General features: G+C 35.0%; 2 protein-coding genes across 5 annotated transcripts in view; both read left to right on the plus strand.

The window, feature by feature from the left end:
- LOC111499733 (ferrochelatase-2, chloroplastic) overlaps nt 1-9518 on the plus strand; it is a 12089-nt gene extending 2571 nt beyond the window's left edge. The window contains exons 3-13 of one of the 4 annotated variants that reach the window (XR_002720993.1): nt 355-682; nt 815-958; nt 1950-2051; nt 2476-2579; nt 2662-2788; nt 2931-3083; nt 4363-4463; nt 4949-5150; nt 5994-6243; nt 6520-6588; nt 9254-9518. Coding sequence is in view for 3 of the 4 variants with exons in the window: in XM_023151387.1 (XP_023007155.1) it covers nt 355-682; nt 815-958; nt 1950-2051; nt 2476-2579; nt 2662-2788; nt 2931-3083; nt 4363-4463; nt 4949-5150; nt 5994-6221 (1489 nt within the window). In the remaining variant the exon portion in view is untranslated. The other 3 variants (XM_023151387.1, XM_023151386.1, XM_023151388.1) reach the window with 3 other exon arrangements.
- Nucleotides 9267-14350, plus strand: part of LOC111499763 (NAC domain-containing protein 96-like) — a 5858-nt gene continuing 774 nt past the window's right edge. The window contains exons 1-4 of the mRNA XM_023151435.1: nt 9267-9334; nt 12237-12428; nt 12598-12884; nt 13317-13691. Of these exons, the coding sequence (XP_023007203.1) occupies nt 12272-12428; nt 12598-12884; nt 13317-13691 (819 nt within the window). The 5' untranslated portion in view covers nt 9267-9334; nt 12237-12271. The remainder of the gene's footprint in view (nt 9335-12236; nt 12429-12597; nt 12885-13316; nt 13692-14350) is intronic.

Below are 14350 nucleotides of genomic sequence, written 5' to 3' on the forward strand. Positions count from 1 at the left end.
TTTTTTTTTTTTTTTTTTTTTTTTTTTTTTTTTTTTTTTTTTTTTTTTTTTTTTTTTGATATTTTGCTCTCTGTTCTCTTCAATGGTTTCTTGGCAATTTATGTATTCTAACACATGATTAATGTATCGGCACACTCACTAATCTATCCATTGTTTGATGTATTTTGATAGTTCAGCTTCCAAATGGTACAATACCGAGGTTCCTGTCTTATTATAAATTACATTTTACTTATTTTCTCGGTAGACTCAGCCTTTACATGAATGCTGTTTTAACGTATAAGGGTTTTACAATCATGTTTATACTTGAATTGATTTAGTATAACAGTGAGAATTTATATGTTCTTCCCTGCACAGGCCAACTTCCAGAGTATCAGCTTCCTCTAAAAGAATGCATTGTGGGTTCAGGCTCCATATGGATGCTTCTCCCAATTACAACATCTCGAAAAATCATGTAGTTTCCAAATACTCTTCAGAATGGCCTGAATCACAATCCATATTCTCTAAGCAATCACTCAACAAGTATTTTTCGCCTCTGAGAGCATTGGTTACTTCAAACACTCAAGATATTCCTGCTACACCTTTAACTGGAGATGACAAGGTTGGAGTGTTGTTGCTTAATCTTGGAGGTCCAGAGACTCTTGATGATGTGCAGCCTTTCTTGTTTAACCTCTTTGCTGACCCGGTATCATACCCTAACAATCCATTTTGTTTTTAGTATGAAGTTTGAATTATTCAACTTCTTTGCGTCCTTATTGAGCTATGATGCTTTGGTCACATAATGAATAAAATTTGTGAAACCTTATGTTTTTAATAGGATATAATACGATTGCCACGGTTGTTCCGGTTCCTCCAAAGACCGTTGGCACACTTTATTTCAGTTCTAAGATCGCCCAAGAGTAGAGAAGGCTATGCCTCAATTGGTGGCGGTTCTCCTCTGCGAAAGATTACCGATGCACAGGCAAGAAAATCTTCTTCTTCTTCTTCCACTTCTGTTATTTTTTTTATTTTGATTTATATGTGCATGGATGTCTGAGCATGTATGACACTGTTGTTGTTTAACCATTGAGATTACAGAAAAACATTAGCAAAATATTGAGAACACTGTATGCATTTTCACCCACTCGTTCGGTGCATGGTTTGCGAGCGTATGTGATATGCATTGCTTGAAGAGACGGTCTTTTTTTAATGCAAGATTTATCCTTTAGAGACCTGGCATGAATGTGTTAAACTGAACTTTAATATGTTACAATTTAGTTCGAGAACTAAACTGTTACATAACAAAGTTTATGGAATAAATTGTACCAGCCCAAACCCACCGCTAGTAGATATTGTCCTCTGTAGGCTTTTCCTTCAAGGGCTTCCCCTCAAGGTTTTAAAACGTGTTTGCTAGGGAGAGGTTTCCACACCCTTATAAGGAATGGTCCATTCCCCTCTTCAACCAATGTGGGATCTCACATAAATTATTTCAAAATTTAAAGCATAGAGACTAAATTGTTAAAATCATAGTTCAGCGATTAACATATTACCTCTACGAAGATTCATGGACCAAAATTGTTTTTAACCTTTATAATTTCATGTTTGTCAACAGTAGTCGTTGACGGAAGCAGTGCCCTTGTTTTGTGAATAGTATTCGTTTGATTGAAATAGTGCCTTCATTTTAATTTCTCAGTTTGAGATAGCATAGGAATCCGAGTTAGATAAGCTGCTTGAAATCTATGAGCATTGTTTATAGCCAATACGTTCCAGAGAATCTAAGAAACTTGGGGTTAGTTATCAAAATTTTAGAGGATTAAGTGGCGTGACGGTGCCTTTTCAATTGAGTAGTTAGCATGCTTAATGATTGTTGAAACTCTCAGTATATGGTAATATGCAGTTGAATATAACTTCACAAAAAATTGGGTTTTCTTATTAAATTTTTGTCATGTCATCTGTATATCTTCTTTGGTCAGGCTGAAGAATTAAAGAAGGCCTTATGGAAAAAAGATGTTCCAGCTGAAGTGTATGTTGGTATGCGTTACTGGCATCCGTTTACTGAAGAAGCAATCGAACAGGTGTACATTTCTTTCTATATTTATGAAATAATATGTTGATTTTCAAATGTCGTCTTGTTTCTACTGTTTCAATTGGGGCAAAACATGTTGCAGCACATTCAGTTGATATAATGTTGAAAGTATGTCTCTTGTTTCAAGAACAAACGGTCTTGCATTTATACATTGTATGAAAAACATCGAGTCTAAGACAAGCGACAATGTCATGATTGTACACTCATTGTATTCTTTTGTAGGCTGATCTTGAAAACTTGTTTTTTTTTAATATTTAATTCTAACTTTATTAGCCTTGTAAGGCCCCACTCTGCTATAAGTGGAACAACCGCATCTTATGGAACTTGCAAACTCCAAAATTTGGTACAAGAACAAAATTATGTATTTGGTTATCGAGGCATCTTACAGATCTTTTTTTTGTTCTTCCTTGTAGATAAAAAAAGACAGGATAACAAAGCTTGTTGTTCTTCCTCTTTATCCCCAATTTTCAATATCCACCAGTGGTTCAAGCCTCCGGCTCTTGGAGGGCATCTTCCGGTAAAGACCAGATCCTTTATATTCATATAAAATTCTATCTTGGGTTGGTTTATATGAACAATAGGATTTTCTTGTTTGTCAGGGAGGATGAATACCTAGTTAACATGCAACATACCGTAATACCTTCCTGGTACCAGCGTGAAGGATATATAAAGGCCATGGCAGATTTGATTGAAAAGGAATTAAAAAGTTTCGACTTTCCCGAGCAGGTAATATATTTTTGCATGATCAAATGAATATTGCTCACAAAAAGCTGTGGATTATAGTCAAATGCTAATTAACCTTTCTAGTTCATAAGTGTTGGTATTCATACCTTGGCATCAAAGTGTAACTTAAACATGTACATAACAGGTAATGGTATTTTTTAGTGCACATGGAGTCCCCCTTGCGTACGTGGAAGAGGCTGGTGACCCGTATAAAGCAGAGATGGAGGAATGTGTGGATCTGATTATGGAGGAATTAGAAAAGAGAAGGATAACAAATAACTACACCCTTGCTTATCAGGTACGTGCCTTTTCAATCACTTCACATCAGGGGGGTTCGGGGGATAAGGTGGGGGAGGTTAACTTAGGAAAGAAAGAGTGAATTCAACTTGATTTTGTGCTTTGTTCTGGTATCTCATAATGCTTTTATCGCAATCGTGCATATTTCTTCTTGAAAATCCTGTGCGTAAAACTTTGAATAAGTTTTTTTTCTAAAAAAAATTCATTTATTGATGTTTTTGCTTGATTGGTCTATACCCCTTTAGGACTACGTACGAAACTTGGTGAGGCAAATATTTTAATAGCTAATTTAGTGTCCCACCTTTAATGGAATAGACAGGCACTAAAAAATGTATGGTTTTCAGAGCTCATTGGCTCAGATTGGAGAAGGTAGAGAGGAGAGATAATATACCCTTTAGTATTACGTGTGCAGATTGGTGCAGTAAATATTTTATTAGCGCATCTCTCTTTTCATGGAACATACAGACACTAAAAAAGATATAGTTTTCAGAACTTGTTGCCTTAGGATGGAGAAGGGAAAAAGTAAGGAGAGATAATTGAAGCAACTTTTACCATTGAAGTTTCCAATTATATTGAACCCTTGAAGTTATTTTCATCCTTTAGCATGAACTTCTTCAAATAAGTACTAATCCTTTGCTGGGTTGCTTTTTCCTGAAATAAGGTAAGAGAGGACTGATCAATAGGGGCTATGATCCTGGCCGAGAGAAACCAAATTGCTAATAATAGATGGCATTATTTATCATAATCAAATTCAAACGTTTGAATGAAATTTCTTCTCATATCGTTAATGGGAGGCACTAACTCTTATTTATACATTTACAAGGAGAAGAATATCAACGAGTTAAATAAAACTAATTGAACTAATCGTATAACGGAAGGAACATAATTTATCCAACTGTAAAAACGATATACGCTATTATCCCCCTTCAAACAAATGCCGGATAAGGCATGGGTTCCCAGGGAGCTTTTCCATAACCTTTGGAATATTTGAGGGCGTGTCTCTGCTCCAGGCGCTTTATGCTCTTGTTAGTTTCAGTTAAAAGTTTTTCATATCCTATCAGAGGATAAAATCATAGTTTCAAGAGCGACAATGTGAATCTTTTAGTTCTGGCAGTTTGGCAAATATTTCATGCTTCATTGTTCCTCCGTTTTAGACTTTGGTATTTTTAATCCCTAAGGCCGTTAGGCTGTTTTCTTCCTCTTTTGATGAATATTTGATTTCCTTGTATGGTTTTTAGTGTACATTTTTGATGATGTGGTTTTTCTGACTTGTTCTACAGAGTAGAGTTGGACCCGTGGAGTGGTTAAAACCTTATACGGATGACACAATAATAGAGCTTGGGCAAAAAGGAGTTAAAAGCTTGCTGGCTGTACCCATTAGGTATGTGCATTTGTACATTCAACGTTATGGTGTTCGATGACTTGATTAACCATAATTGTAATAAACAGAAAAATTTAATGTTATGATTTAACACGTTACAGCTTCAATAAACTTTGGATGTTATTATGTAGAATATATCATAACAAACAAATTATTGTACCGAGTATCTTGTACCATTCGTGAAAACACAAATTCCTTTGACGTGTTAATCATTTGACACGTAATTATTTAGGCATGTATTCATTGGCAATGTGTTTCAATAATTATTGATATCATCTAAATGAGTAAAGCTCAACTTATAGCGACAAACAGTAAGTTAAAGTTATTTTTTCTACTTTTGTAAACAGTGAACCAGTGAGTTATTTTTGCTATTTTGTAAACTGGGTTGATGACATTATGCAAATAGTGGCTGCATGCAGATTATCTAGTTTAAAAATCGAATCACATTCGGTTTATTAAAATTTTATGCTATGCTTGATTTGCAGCTTTGTAAGCGAGCATATCGAAACGTTGGAAGAAATTGACGTGGAATATAAAGAACTTGCTTTAAAATCTGGAGTAGAAAAATGGGGACGTGTTCCAGCGTTAGGATGTGAGCCTACTTTCATTACAGATTTGGCTGATGCTGTAATTGAGAGTCTTCCATATGTCGGGGCCATGGCTGTCTCGAATCTTGAAGCTCGCCAGGTACTACAACCAAGAATATGCATACAGCAATTTGCTTTATTTTTTACTTAATTATGAGAAACCATCATAATGAAAAAACAAAGAAAGAAGGGCCAACAAAAAGAAAGGGCTAAAAGCCAAATGAGGGGATCACAAAAAACTTTCAAAAGAGAGCTTGGGGACAACTGCAAAATAATTATGAAATGGCTTCTTTATTCAGCAAATGATTTAAAATATCAAAATTAATGCTTATCCTCGATCATATTAGTTAGTTTCGTAACTGTATCTGTTTTTAACTTCACAAGCAGTGAAGATGTTGCACTCGTGTTATGCAATTAGGTATTATAGAAGCTGTTGAATTGAAACATGAATAAAAGTGAGCCCAAGCGCTTAAGTCCATCGCTAGCAGATATTTTTCTCTTTAGGCTTTCCTTTCGATCTTCCTTTTTTAAAACACATCTGCTAAGGAAAGGTTTCCACACCCTTATAAAAAATGTTTCGTTTCCCTCTCCAACCGATGTGGATCTCACAATTCACCCCCCTTCGAGGCCGACCGTCCTCGTTGGCACACCACCCGGTATCTGGCTCTGATACCATTTGTAACAGTCCAAGGCTACCGCTAGCAGATACTATCTTCTTTGGGCTTTTCCTTTCGGGTTTCCCCTCAAAATAATAAAATGTGTTCACTAGGGAGAAATATTCACACCCTTACAAGGAATGCTTCGTTCCTCTCTCCAACCGATGTGGGATCTCATATGGAAGCTAATGTAGTGAATATATATCTGATCCCCTACTTGTATTTGTTTATCATTTTGATTATATTCGAACCTTTTATTTACCGATCTCTGCTTCTCTCCTTTTCAGCCCTTGGTTCCACTTGGTAGTGTGGAAGAGTTACTAGCAGCATATGATTCGCAACGTAGGCAGCTACCGCCACCTGTAACCGTATGGGAATGGGGTTGGACGAAAAGTGCCGAAACATGGAATGGAAGAGCAGCAATGCTGGCTGTACTTGTCTTGCTGGTCCTAGAAGTCACAACTGGAGAGGGGTTTCTTCACCAATGGGGAGTTTTCCCCTTATTTCATCAATGATCTCTCTCTCCCTCCAGAATTGGTAGGATCTGTATATTTATTTTGTTAAAATGCTTGGAAGCTATTGGCATCTTCATCCACATAGAAAGTCTTAAGAGGGACTTAAGTTGGGTAGTAGTCCTTTTTATCTCAGTTTGGACTGGAATTTTGATAGCACGTAGTATAAGATGGCATACTACCCTGTGAGCAAAATAATAGTAACTATTTCCCTTCCCTGTTTGTCTATCTTATTAAATACACACAGTTATCAATTGTATTAATACATGTTTCTTATAACTTAATTTCTTTTTAATTATAGCACTTGGCCAACGTGGTAGCAATTTCTCTACTAAAACGCCAGCAGGTCGTCTGAAAATTCAATCTCTCAGTAAGTGTGTTTTTCCAGACAAATTACTGTGCCCTTTTTGGTTATGACATTGATTTTTGTTGGAAGGACTTAAATGATGGGGTATTAGAGTACTCCATTGACTGCTTGAATTAGAATATCTCAAAACTGCTAAATGACACGTTAGTGTAGCTCATTTCCCACCATGACTGCCACTTTTTATCTCCTCTTTTTCAGTTGTTAGTTTGAAATGATTAAAATGAATATGCTTTAGAAAAGAAAATGGAAAAAGAACACTATGTTGAGCTTGAATGAGTGACTGTTAGAAGATGGGCCAGACATTTATCCACAACTTAGTTTGTTGTCCTAAAAATAGTCTGAAACAGACACCTTTTGACCAATCTCTCATAAAACACAGAGTAATGAGCTTTTTTAGAGTGAAATTGTTGAACTAGCCTTGCACTTTGTATCCTAAATCGATCATATGAAAGAAAAATAAAAGGAAAGAAAAGAAAAGAAAGAAGAAGAAGAAGAAAAAGAAAAGGGAAAGGTATCATCGGCAAGCCCCACATATTGGCCCCATGAACAGTGAGGACTCACATCTAAAAACTAAGATGAGTTAAAAAAAACAAAGAAACGATGCTAAAATATTGGCCCCATGAACAGTGAGGACTCACATGAAAGCTACCACTAAAAACTAAGATGAGTTAAAAAAAACAAAGAAACGATGCTAAAATAAAGGAAGAATCAGAACATTTGTCTTTTGTGTAGGCAGGCACATTAACATCATTAAATCGGATCAGCTGATGGAAAATCTCAGCATGCTCCTTCCCTAACTCACTCCTTCATCCTAAGCCTTACCCTCTCTCTCCTTTGCTTTTACTTTCCCTTTGTTTATTTATTTTTACTTCACATTTTCTGAAAGGTTGCATCACTTTAGAACACTCCATTCATTATAACATCTCTCTCTCTCAATCAATATTGAATGTGTTGGGTTGTTAAATACACCTGTAACAGTTCAAGTCCACTACTAGTAGATATTCTCTGCTTTGGCTCGTTACGTAGCACCATTAGCCTCGCGGTTTTAAAATGTGTCTGCCATAGAGAAGGTTTAGTCTTACTCTGACCAGTGCCTCGCATCGTCTGGTGACTGACTCTGATACTGTTTATAAGAACACAAGCTCCGTTAGCAGATATTGTCAGCTTTGGTCTATTACGTATCGCCATCAGCCTCACGGTTTTAAAACGTGGCTATTAGGAAAAAGTTTTCACACGTTTATAAGGAATGCTTCGTTATCCTTTTGTAATAGCTCAAGCCCACCACTAGTAGATATTGTCCACTTTAGTCTGTTACGTATTGCTGTCAGCCTTACAGTTTTAAAACGTGTCTAGCTGATGGCGATACGTAACGGGCCAAAGCGGATAAGATTTGTTAGCGGTGGGCTTGAGTTGTTACAAATGGTACTAGAGTCGGACACTGAGCGATGTGCCAACGAGGACGCTGGGTCCTTAAGGGGGGTGGATTGTGAGATCCCACATCGGTTGGAGAGGGGAATGAAACATTTCTTATAAGAGTATGAAAACCGTTTAAGGTCTGTGACAAATGTTGAGAATTGTTGGGAGATGAGTTCCACATCGATTAATTAAGAGATTGATCATGGCTTTATAAGTAAGGAATACATATCCATTGGTATGAAACCTTTTGGAGAAACAAAAAATAAAGTTATGAGAGCTTATGCTTAAATTGGACAATATCATACTATGGTAAAGAGTCGTGATTTCTAACCACAAATATTTCTCAAAACTTCAAAAGGTTTCTAATAGATTGCTAAATTTTTTGTTTTTAGAAATAATAAGTTATTAAGCTATTAATTTCATTAAATTTAAAAACATTAAATATAATAGAGATCTATTAAACATAAAATCTAAAAGATTAGAGACTCATTAGATACGAGTATTAAAGTTTCGACTACTTGCTATAAGATTTTTGCCTTTTCCAATGCTGAAAAGCATTGAGAGAAGCCAAAAACATGTCAAGAAAATCGATGTAGATTTGATGTGCTATTAGCGTTGTATTTTAACCTTAAACAAGAGGCTCTCGTGCTAGATCTTCGTTTAGATTTGATGCCACTGCCATTTTCTTCTCATCCCAAAATAAATATCGACATGTTAGAAACCGATAATGATATTGACCCAACATGTTTACCCAAAACATAAACAGTAGATGGGAACATAATCATCTTATATTCAGCTAAGACTAAGTGAACTTTCAAGACAAAAACTTGAATGTTAGAAGAGCAATCTTGACTTCCCTAACTAGCAGCACACATCATCACATGTTTCTACACATGAATGTGTGTCCTATTACTTTAGATTAAAGAGAGATGACATTAAAATAACATAAAAAAAAACCCATCTTTTATACACATCTTATTCACTCACATTAACAGGTAAACTTTGTCACAGACACACACGTTCTTCGAGAATGAGTCAACATTTGTTCTGATATCTATGTAGATTAAAGGAAAATTTTCGAGTACTGCCTTAGTTCACTCTATAAATTTCTTACTTTATTACATGAAACATCCTTTAAATAAAACTATATCGTTCTTAAATGATGTTGACGTGGATAACATAAAATTTTCCAGTATTCAAAGATGAATTTGGAATCTCTTTTAAAACTTGGCTGATATCATCCTTTCATCAGATGAGGGTATCAATTCAGGTTCACGACCAAAACACAAGCCAAGGCAAAGCTTATAAAAGGAATAAAAGGGTATCAATTCAGGTTCTCTCTCTCTCTCTCTCTATCTCTATCTCTCTCTTCTTTCTGTATATCAAATAATTGGTTTTGCTGAAGTGAGTGTATGATGATGCTTTTGAGGTGTAAAAACTATAAAGTGGTATAACTAAAGGTAGTAACTTGTAGTTGAATATACTGTTTTTCTCTATCTACCTGTATTTGTAGAGCATCACTTTATGCCTAAATTAATGCCCTATGCTTCTCATTCACTGATTCTCTTTCATAGTTTTAAACATTTATCTTGTGTTCTTCCTTTTCTTTTACATAAAAAGATTGAAAAATAAATGATCTGAACCATATAGATGATAATTTGATGGTTGAAAACCCTTGGTTTTAGTTTCTTTACTTTCAAATGTTTGAATTTAGTCCTGTACTTTCAATGAATCTTAAGATTAGTCCCCATCGTTACCTTGAAGTTCATTTGATCTTGCAAGATAAGATGATAATAATAATTTTCATAAACTAATGGTAAGAACGAGGACTGAACCTCAACATTTGAAAGTAGAAATTCTAAAGTAGTTTTAGAAGAACGTTGTGTATTCCATAGTCTGTTACTTAATAATATCATTAAAATTCTGAGAAGAAAGTTTTTTCAAGGATTCATGATATCATTTTAGGACGATCAAACATGTTTTTCACGATTGTTGATTGAAGAAGCCCATTTTTCAAGAGGAAATTTTGAGAGAAACCCTTTAGTGCAAATGTGATAAGAGTTCCAAGAAGCCTTCCTTTTTTGGGTATGTATTAGTTCCTCTTCTTATTCATTATTGTACTGTACTTATATTCAAACACAGAGCCACCAAAAAGTGCAGTAGCTTGGACTTAGAAAGCACGCGTAACAGTGTTCTTCATCTTGTTCTTCCTGTTCTTGTTTTTCCTGTTCCTGTTGTTCTTGTTCTTCTTGTTCTTCCAGGCAGAAACCAGTCAAAGATTGTGCGCAGTAATGATTAAAGTGGGGGAGTGGATCTTTGTCGAAATGAAAATGATATTTTAAGGAAAGGAAAGGAAAGTTAAAGTGGAGGGTGAGGCATTAAATAATGGGAGAGAAAAAGAAAAAGGGGGGAAAGCAAAGAAAGCTAAGCATAAGGGTAAGGAAGGGATAGCTGGGCTTTGGTTTCTGTTTTTGTTTTGGATTGCAAAAGAAAAGAACAAAAAAACAATGGATGGTGGGGAAAGCAAAAGCAAACAGTGGTTTAAGAGTGTGACAGCTTCATTGTTGGGTCCCTATTCTCTTTGTACTACCAAAAAAGTTGCTCTTTAATATTGCTATACTCTCTCTTCTTTATGATCGTATGTCTAACTTTGAGTATAGTTCTTTGGTTAAGAAGTTATGTGTTTTCGATCAAGATGTTAGATATTTGAATCTTTCTGTCGATACCTCCACTAGCTCTACATTCATTGAACTACCGTGAATAGAGAGATTGAACTAAAAAGAATCGTGGTTAAGGTTCCGACTCTTCCTTTTGGGTTGGAGGCTTGAGTCTTTAAACTCCACATTCATTGAGCTAGTGTAAAGAGTAATAGAAAATGTCTATGCTAAATTATATGTACGTATGTACCGTAGATAAACTCATCTTTGTTTCAATAGAGTCTTTCAATGCCATGTTTCAGTCATCTTCCCTATTGTTTAGAAAAAGTGAGTCACAAGTTCTCGTTTGGGCAATTAGGCATCCAACCCATAATTACAACAATCCCATTGCAAAATCGAACGCCTACAAGATGACCTATATCTCCTTAAGTTAAGTGGAGCTTGCGTGAAGAAGTTAGACATCTCATCGATTCGTTTATTCTTTCCATAGTCGTAACCAGGCATTCTAAACTTGTACCAGAGACCTTGCACGTGAAGTAACTCATTGTACCTACAGTTCAACCAATCCGGTGAGGATCGATAGATTCCTTTTCAGGAGCCCTCGGAGAAGTAGTGCGAAAAATAATAATAATAATAAAAAGTGGCTACTATTGTGTGTGTGTAAGTGACGACATTTCATATTATATTTGCATTATTTTATTAGAATGAAACAGAACAGAACAGGGGAATTGCTTGTAATGGAGTTGGTCGGTCTGAGTTATTTTTTGGTCCCAAATTGAGACTTTCGATGCGTTTCTATATATTATTTTTGTTAGTTTCTGAGCAGACAAAAGCTTTCTGCAGACGAAGCTTCTTAATCATATATCCTCTCTCTGTCACAAAACTATATAATAAAAAACTATATAATAAAAAACTATATAATAAAAATATAAAAATGTATATATATATATATATATATATGTGCATGCATGCCTCGTTTTCACACTATGCCCTCCCTATTTTACTCATAGAATCTTCCTTTAAAGCCGTAAAGACTCTCTCTCTCTCTCTCTCTCTGATGCATATTTACATATATACCCTTGAATTGCCAACCTAATATTAGAATATTAAAAATTTACGTTTGAAAAGATTAAATTTACCTTTTACACAAGTGAGATTAAATTTGAGTACTTTTGAACCGAGTCTGGTGAATTAATTAAAATGCAAATAGTGTGATTATCTTTATTTTTTGGGTTAAAAAGTTAAATATAGAGATGGAACGAACGAGAGCTTCATTGAAAATAAAATTACTATCAAATTATAATGGAGTAAAAATAATAAAAGGGTTTTAAATAAATAAATAAATAAATAAAAAGCAAAAAATTAAGAGAATTAAATGACAAAAGTGGCTTCATTTAGCTGATCTAATAATCCCTTCAGCTGTCAGATTTTATTTATAAAAGAAAACACAGGTTGTGTCTGTAATATAATGTCACTTTTAAGCTCCACTCTTTTTCCTCCTTATATAGTTGTTTCTCGTACAGTTTGGTCCCCTTCATGTCGTCTTCTTTGTCTCTCTCTCTCTCTCTCTCTCTCTAGATCACAAAGCTCAGAGTTTTAACAGCTCTATTTCAATGGCTCCCATGACCCTTCCTCCTGGTTTTCGCTTCCATCCTACTGATGAAGAGCTTGTTGCTTACTATTTGGATAGGAAGATCAATGGCCGCTCCATCGAGCTCGAGATCATCCCCGAGATCGATCTTTACAAGTGTGAACCCTGGGAATTACCTGGTAATGTTGGAACTCGTTTCATAACCATTTAGCTTTTTGTTGTTTAAAATTGTGTTTGTTCGTGGGTTTAAGAAACAAAAACAAGTCTTGATTCTTTAAATTTCGAATCGAAAATAAAATGGGTTATCTTGATTTGTTTGTTTAGATTCTTATTGATTTTAGTTTTTAGATAAGTCGTTTTTGCCGAGCAAAGATATGGAGTGGTATTTCTATAGCCCTCGAGATCGAAAGTACCCTAATGGATCGAGAACAAATAGAGCAACGAGAGGCGGGTACTGGAAGGCCACGGGAAAAGATAGGACGGTTCAATCGCAAAAACGGGCAGTTGGGATGAAGAAGACATTGGTGTATTATAAAGGAAGAGCTCCTCATGGGATCAGAACCAATTGGGTTATGCACGAGTATCGTCTTCTCGATTCTCAACTCGCCAATGCAACATCATCTCCTTCAACTAAGGTTTTTCCTCTATTTTTCTTTTATCTTCAACAAATAAAAAGTGTGTAAAAGAACGAAGAACTAAGAACGATGAACGATGAACGATGAACGATGAACGTCGAAAAAGAAAAGATAGAAAGAAAGAAAAAAGAACCCTAAAGAAAAAGAACAAACATCAATAAGGGTTTATGAAAGAGTCTTTGGTTACAACTTTAGATTGTACTTAATTTCCATCTCTTTTCTTAGGCTTTAGCCCTTTACTACCCTACAAACATACCTATATATCCCTTTCATCATTCAAAAACCGACTGAATATTTGAAAACGTCCCTCTCTTTTTGAATAATTTCTAATCACCGACTTCAAATCAGGGTAAATGTTCGATCAACGAACACTTCCCTTCATTGAAACCAATCAAATCAAAACAAAAGTCTTATATTTTGATATCGATACAGGATTCTTATGCACTCTGTCGTGTATTCAAGAAGACAACACAAGTACCGAAATCTATTGGGGAGAAGGAAATCGAGGGCAATGCCGAAGCCCCAACATGGCAGACGGCGGACGAGCACGATATGCAAGTTGACGATAGCGGGGGGCCAGAAAGTTCGAGAGGAGGGATGGAAAGCAATGAAGATGTTGATAGTTTTGGTCATTTCCTTCATGAATATAACCCTAAAATCTTCAGCTCTGAAAACTCTTCCTCCGATCTCACACAAGGGAATGTCGCCGACGACTTGCCGGCTCCGGTGGCCTCCGACAATGAAGCCAATAGTGCAGCTAATAATCTCTATCCAATTTACATCGATTGCCCTTCAAATTTTATGCAGGTAATTCTAAAATTTTATTAATTTATTTATTATGCTATATTTAAGGGTTTTATTTATTTATTTATATTTATTATAATTATAATTATTAATTAACTCATAATGTACTTAGTTTAGTTTTTTTTTTGACATTTTAAAATTTCTCATTATACCTCTAATATGTTTTAATTTGTTTTTTTTTTCTTAAAAAAAAACACTAAAAATTTTAAAATTTTAATTTTAAAAAGAGAATTAATTCAAACTTAATTATTTTAAAATACACTAATCATGGCATTTTTTTTTATTTTTTATTTAAAAAAATATGTATATAATTACATATGGCCCACATTCACAAGCCCTTTGAGTTATCTTTTTTATCTCTTAGACTTGCTAAAAAATGTCTCTTTTCACCATACTCATTTGACCCTCTTTTGACCAAACCCCTTCCATTCATCATTCCACCCTAAACCCTAGAAACCCGTTCACGAACGCAGCTCAGCTAGTTAAGACGCATTATAATCTCGATCAAAATGTTAAAGATTCAACCAAACCCGTTATCAAAACCAACCCTTTAAGCATTTTGAGTCATTACATGTCTCTGAATATGCATACTTTTTTTTTTTTTTTTTTTTTTTTTTTTTTTTTTTTTTTTTTTTTTTTTTTTTTTTTTTTTTTTTTTTTTT

This window comes from Cucurbita maxima, unplaced genomic scaffold (assembly GCF_002738345.1).
Source record: "Cucurbita maxima cultivar Rimu unplaced genomic scaffold, Cmax_1.0 Cma_Scf00027, whole genome shotgun sequence".
NCBI lineage: Eukaryota > Viridiplantae > Streptophyta > Magnoliopsida > Cucurbitales > Cucurbitaceae > Cucurbita > Cucurbita maxima.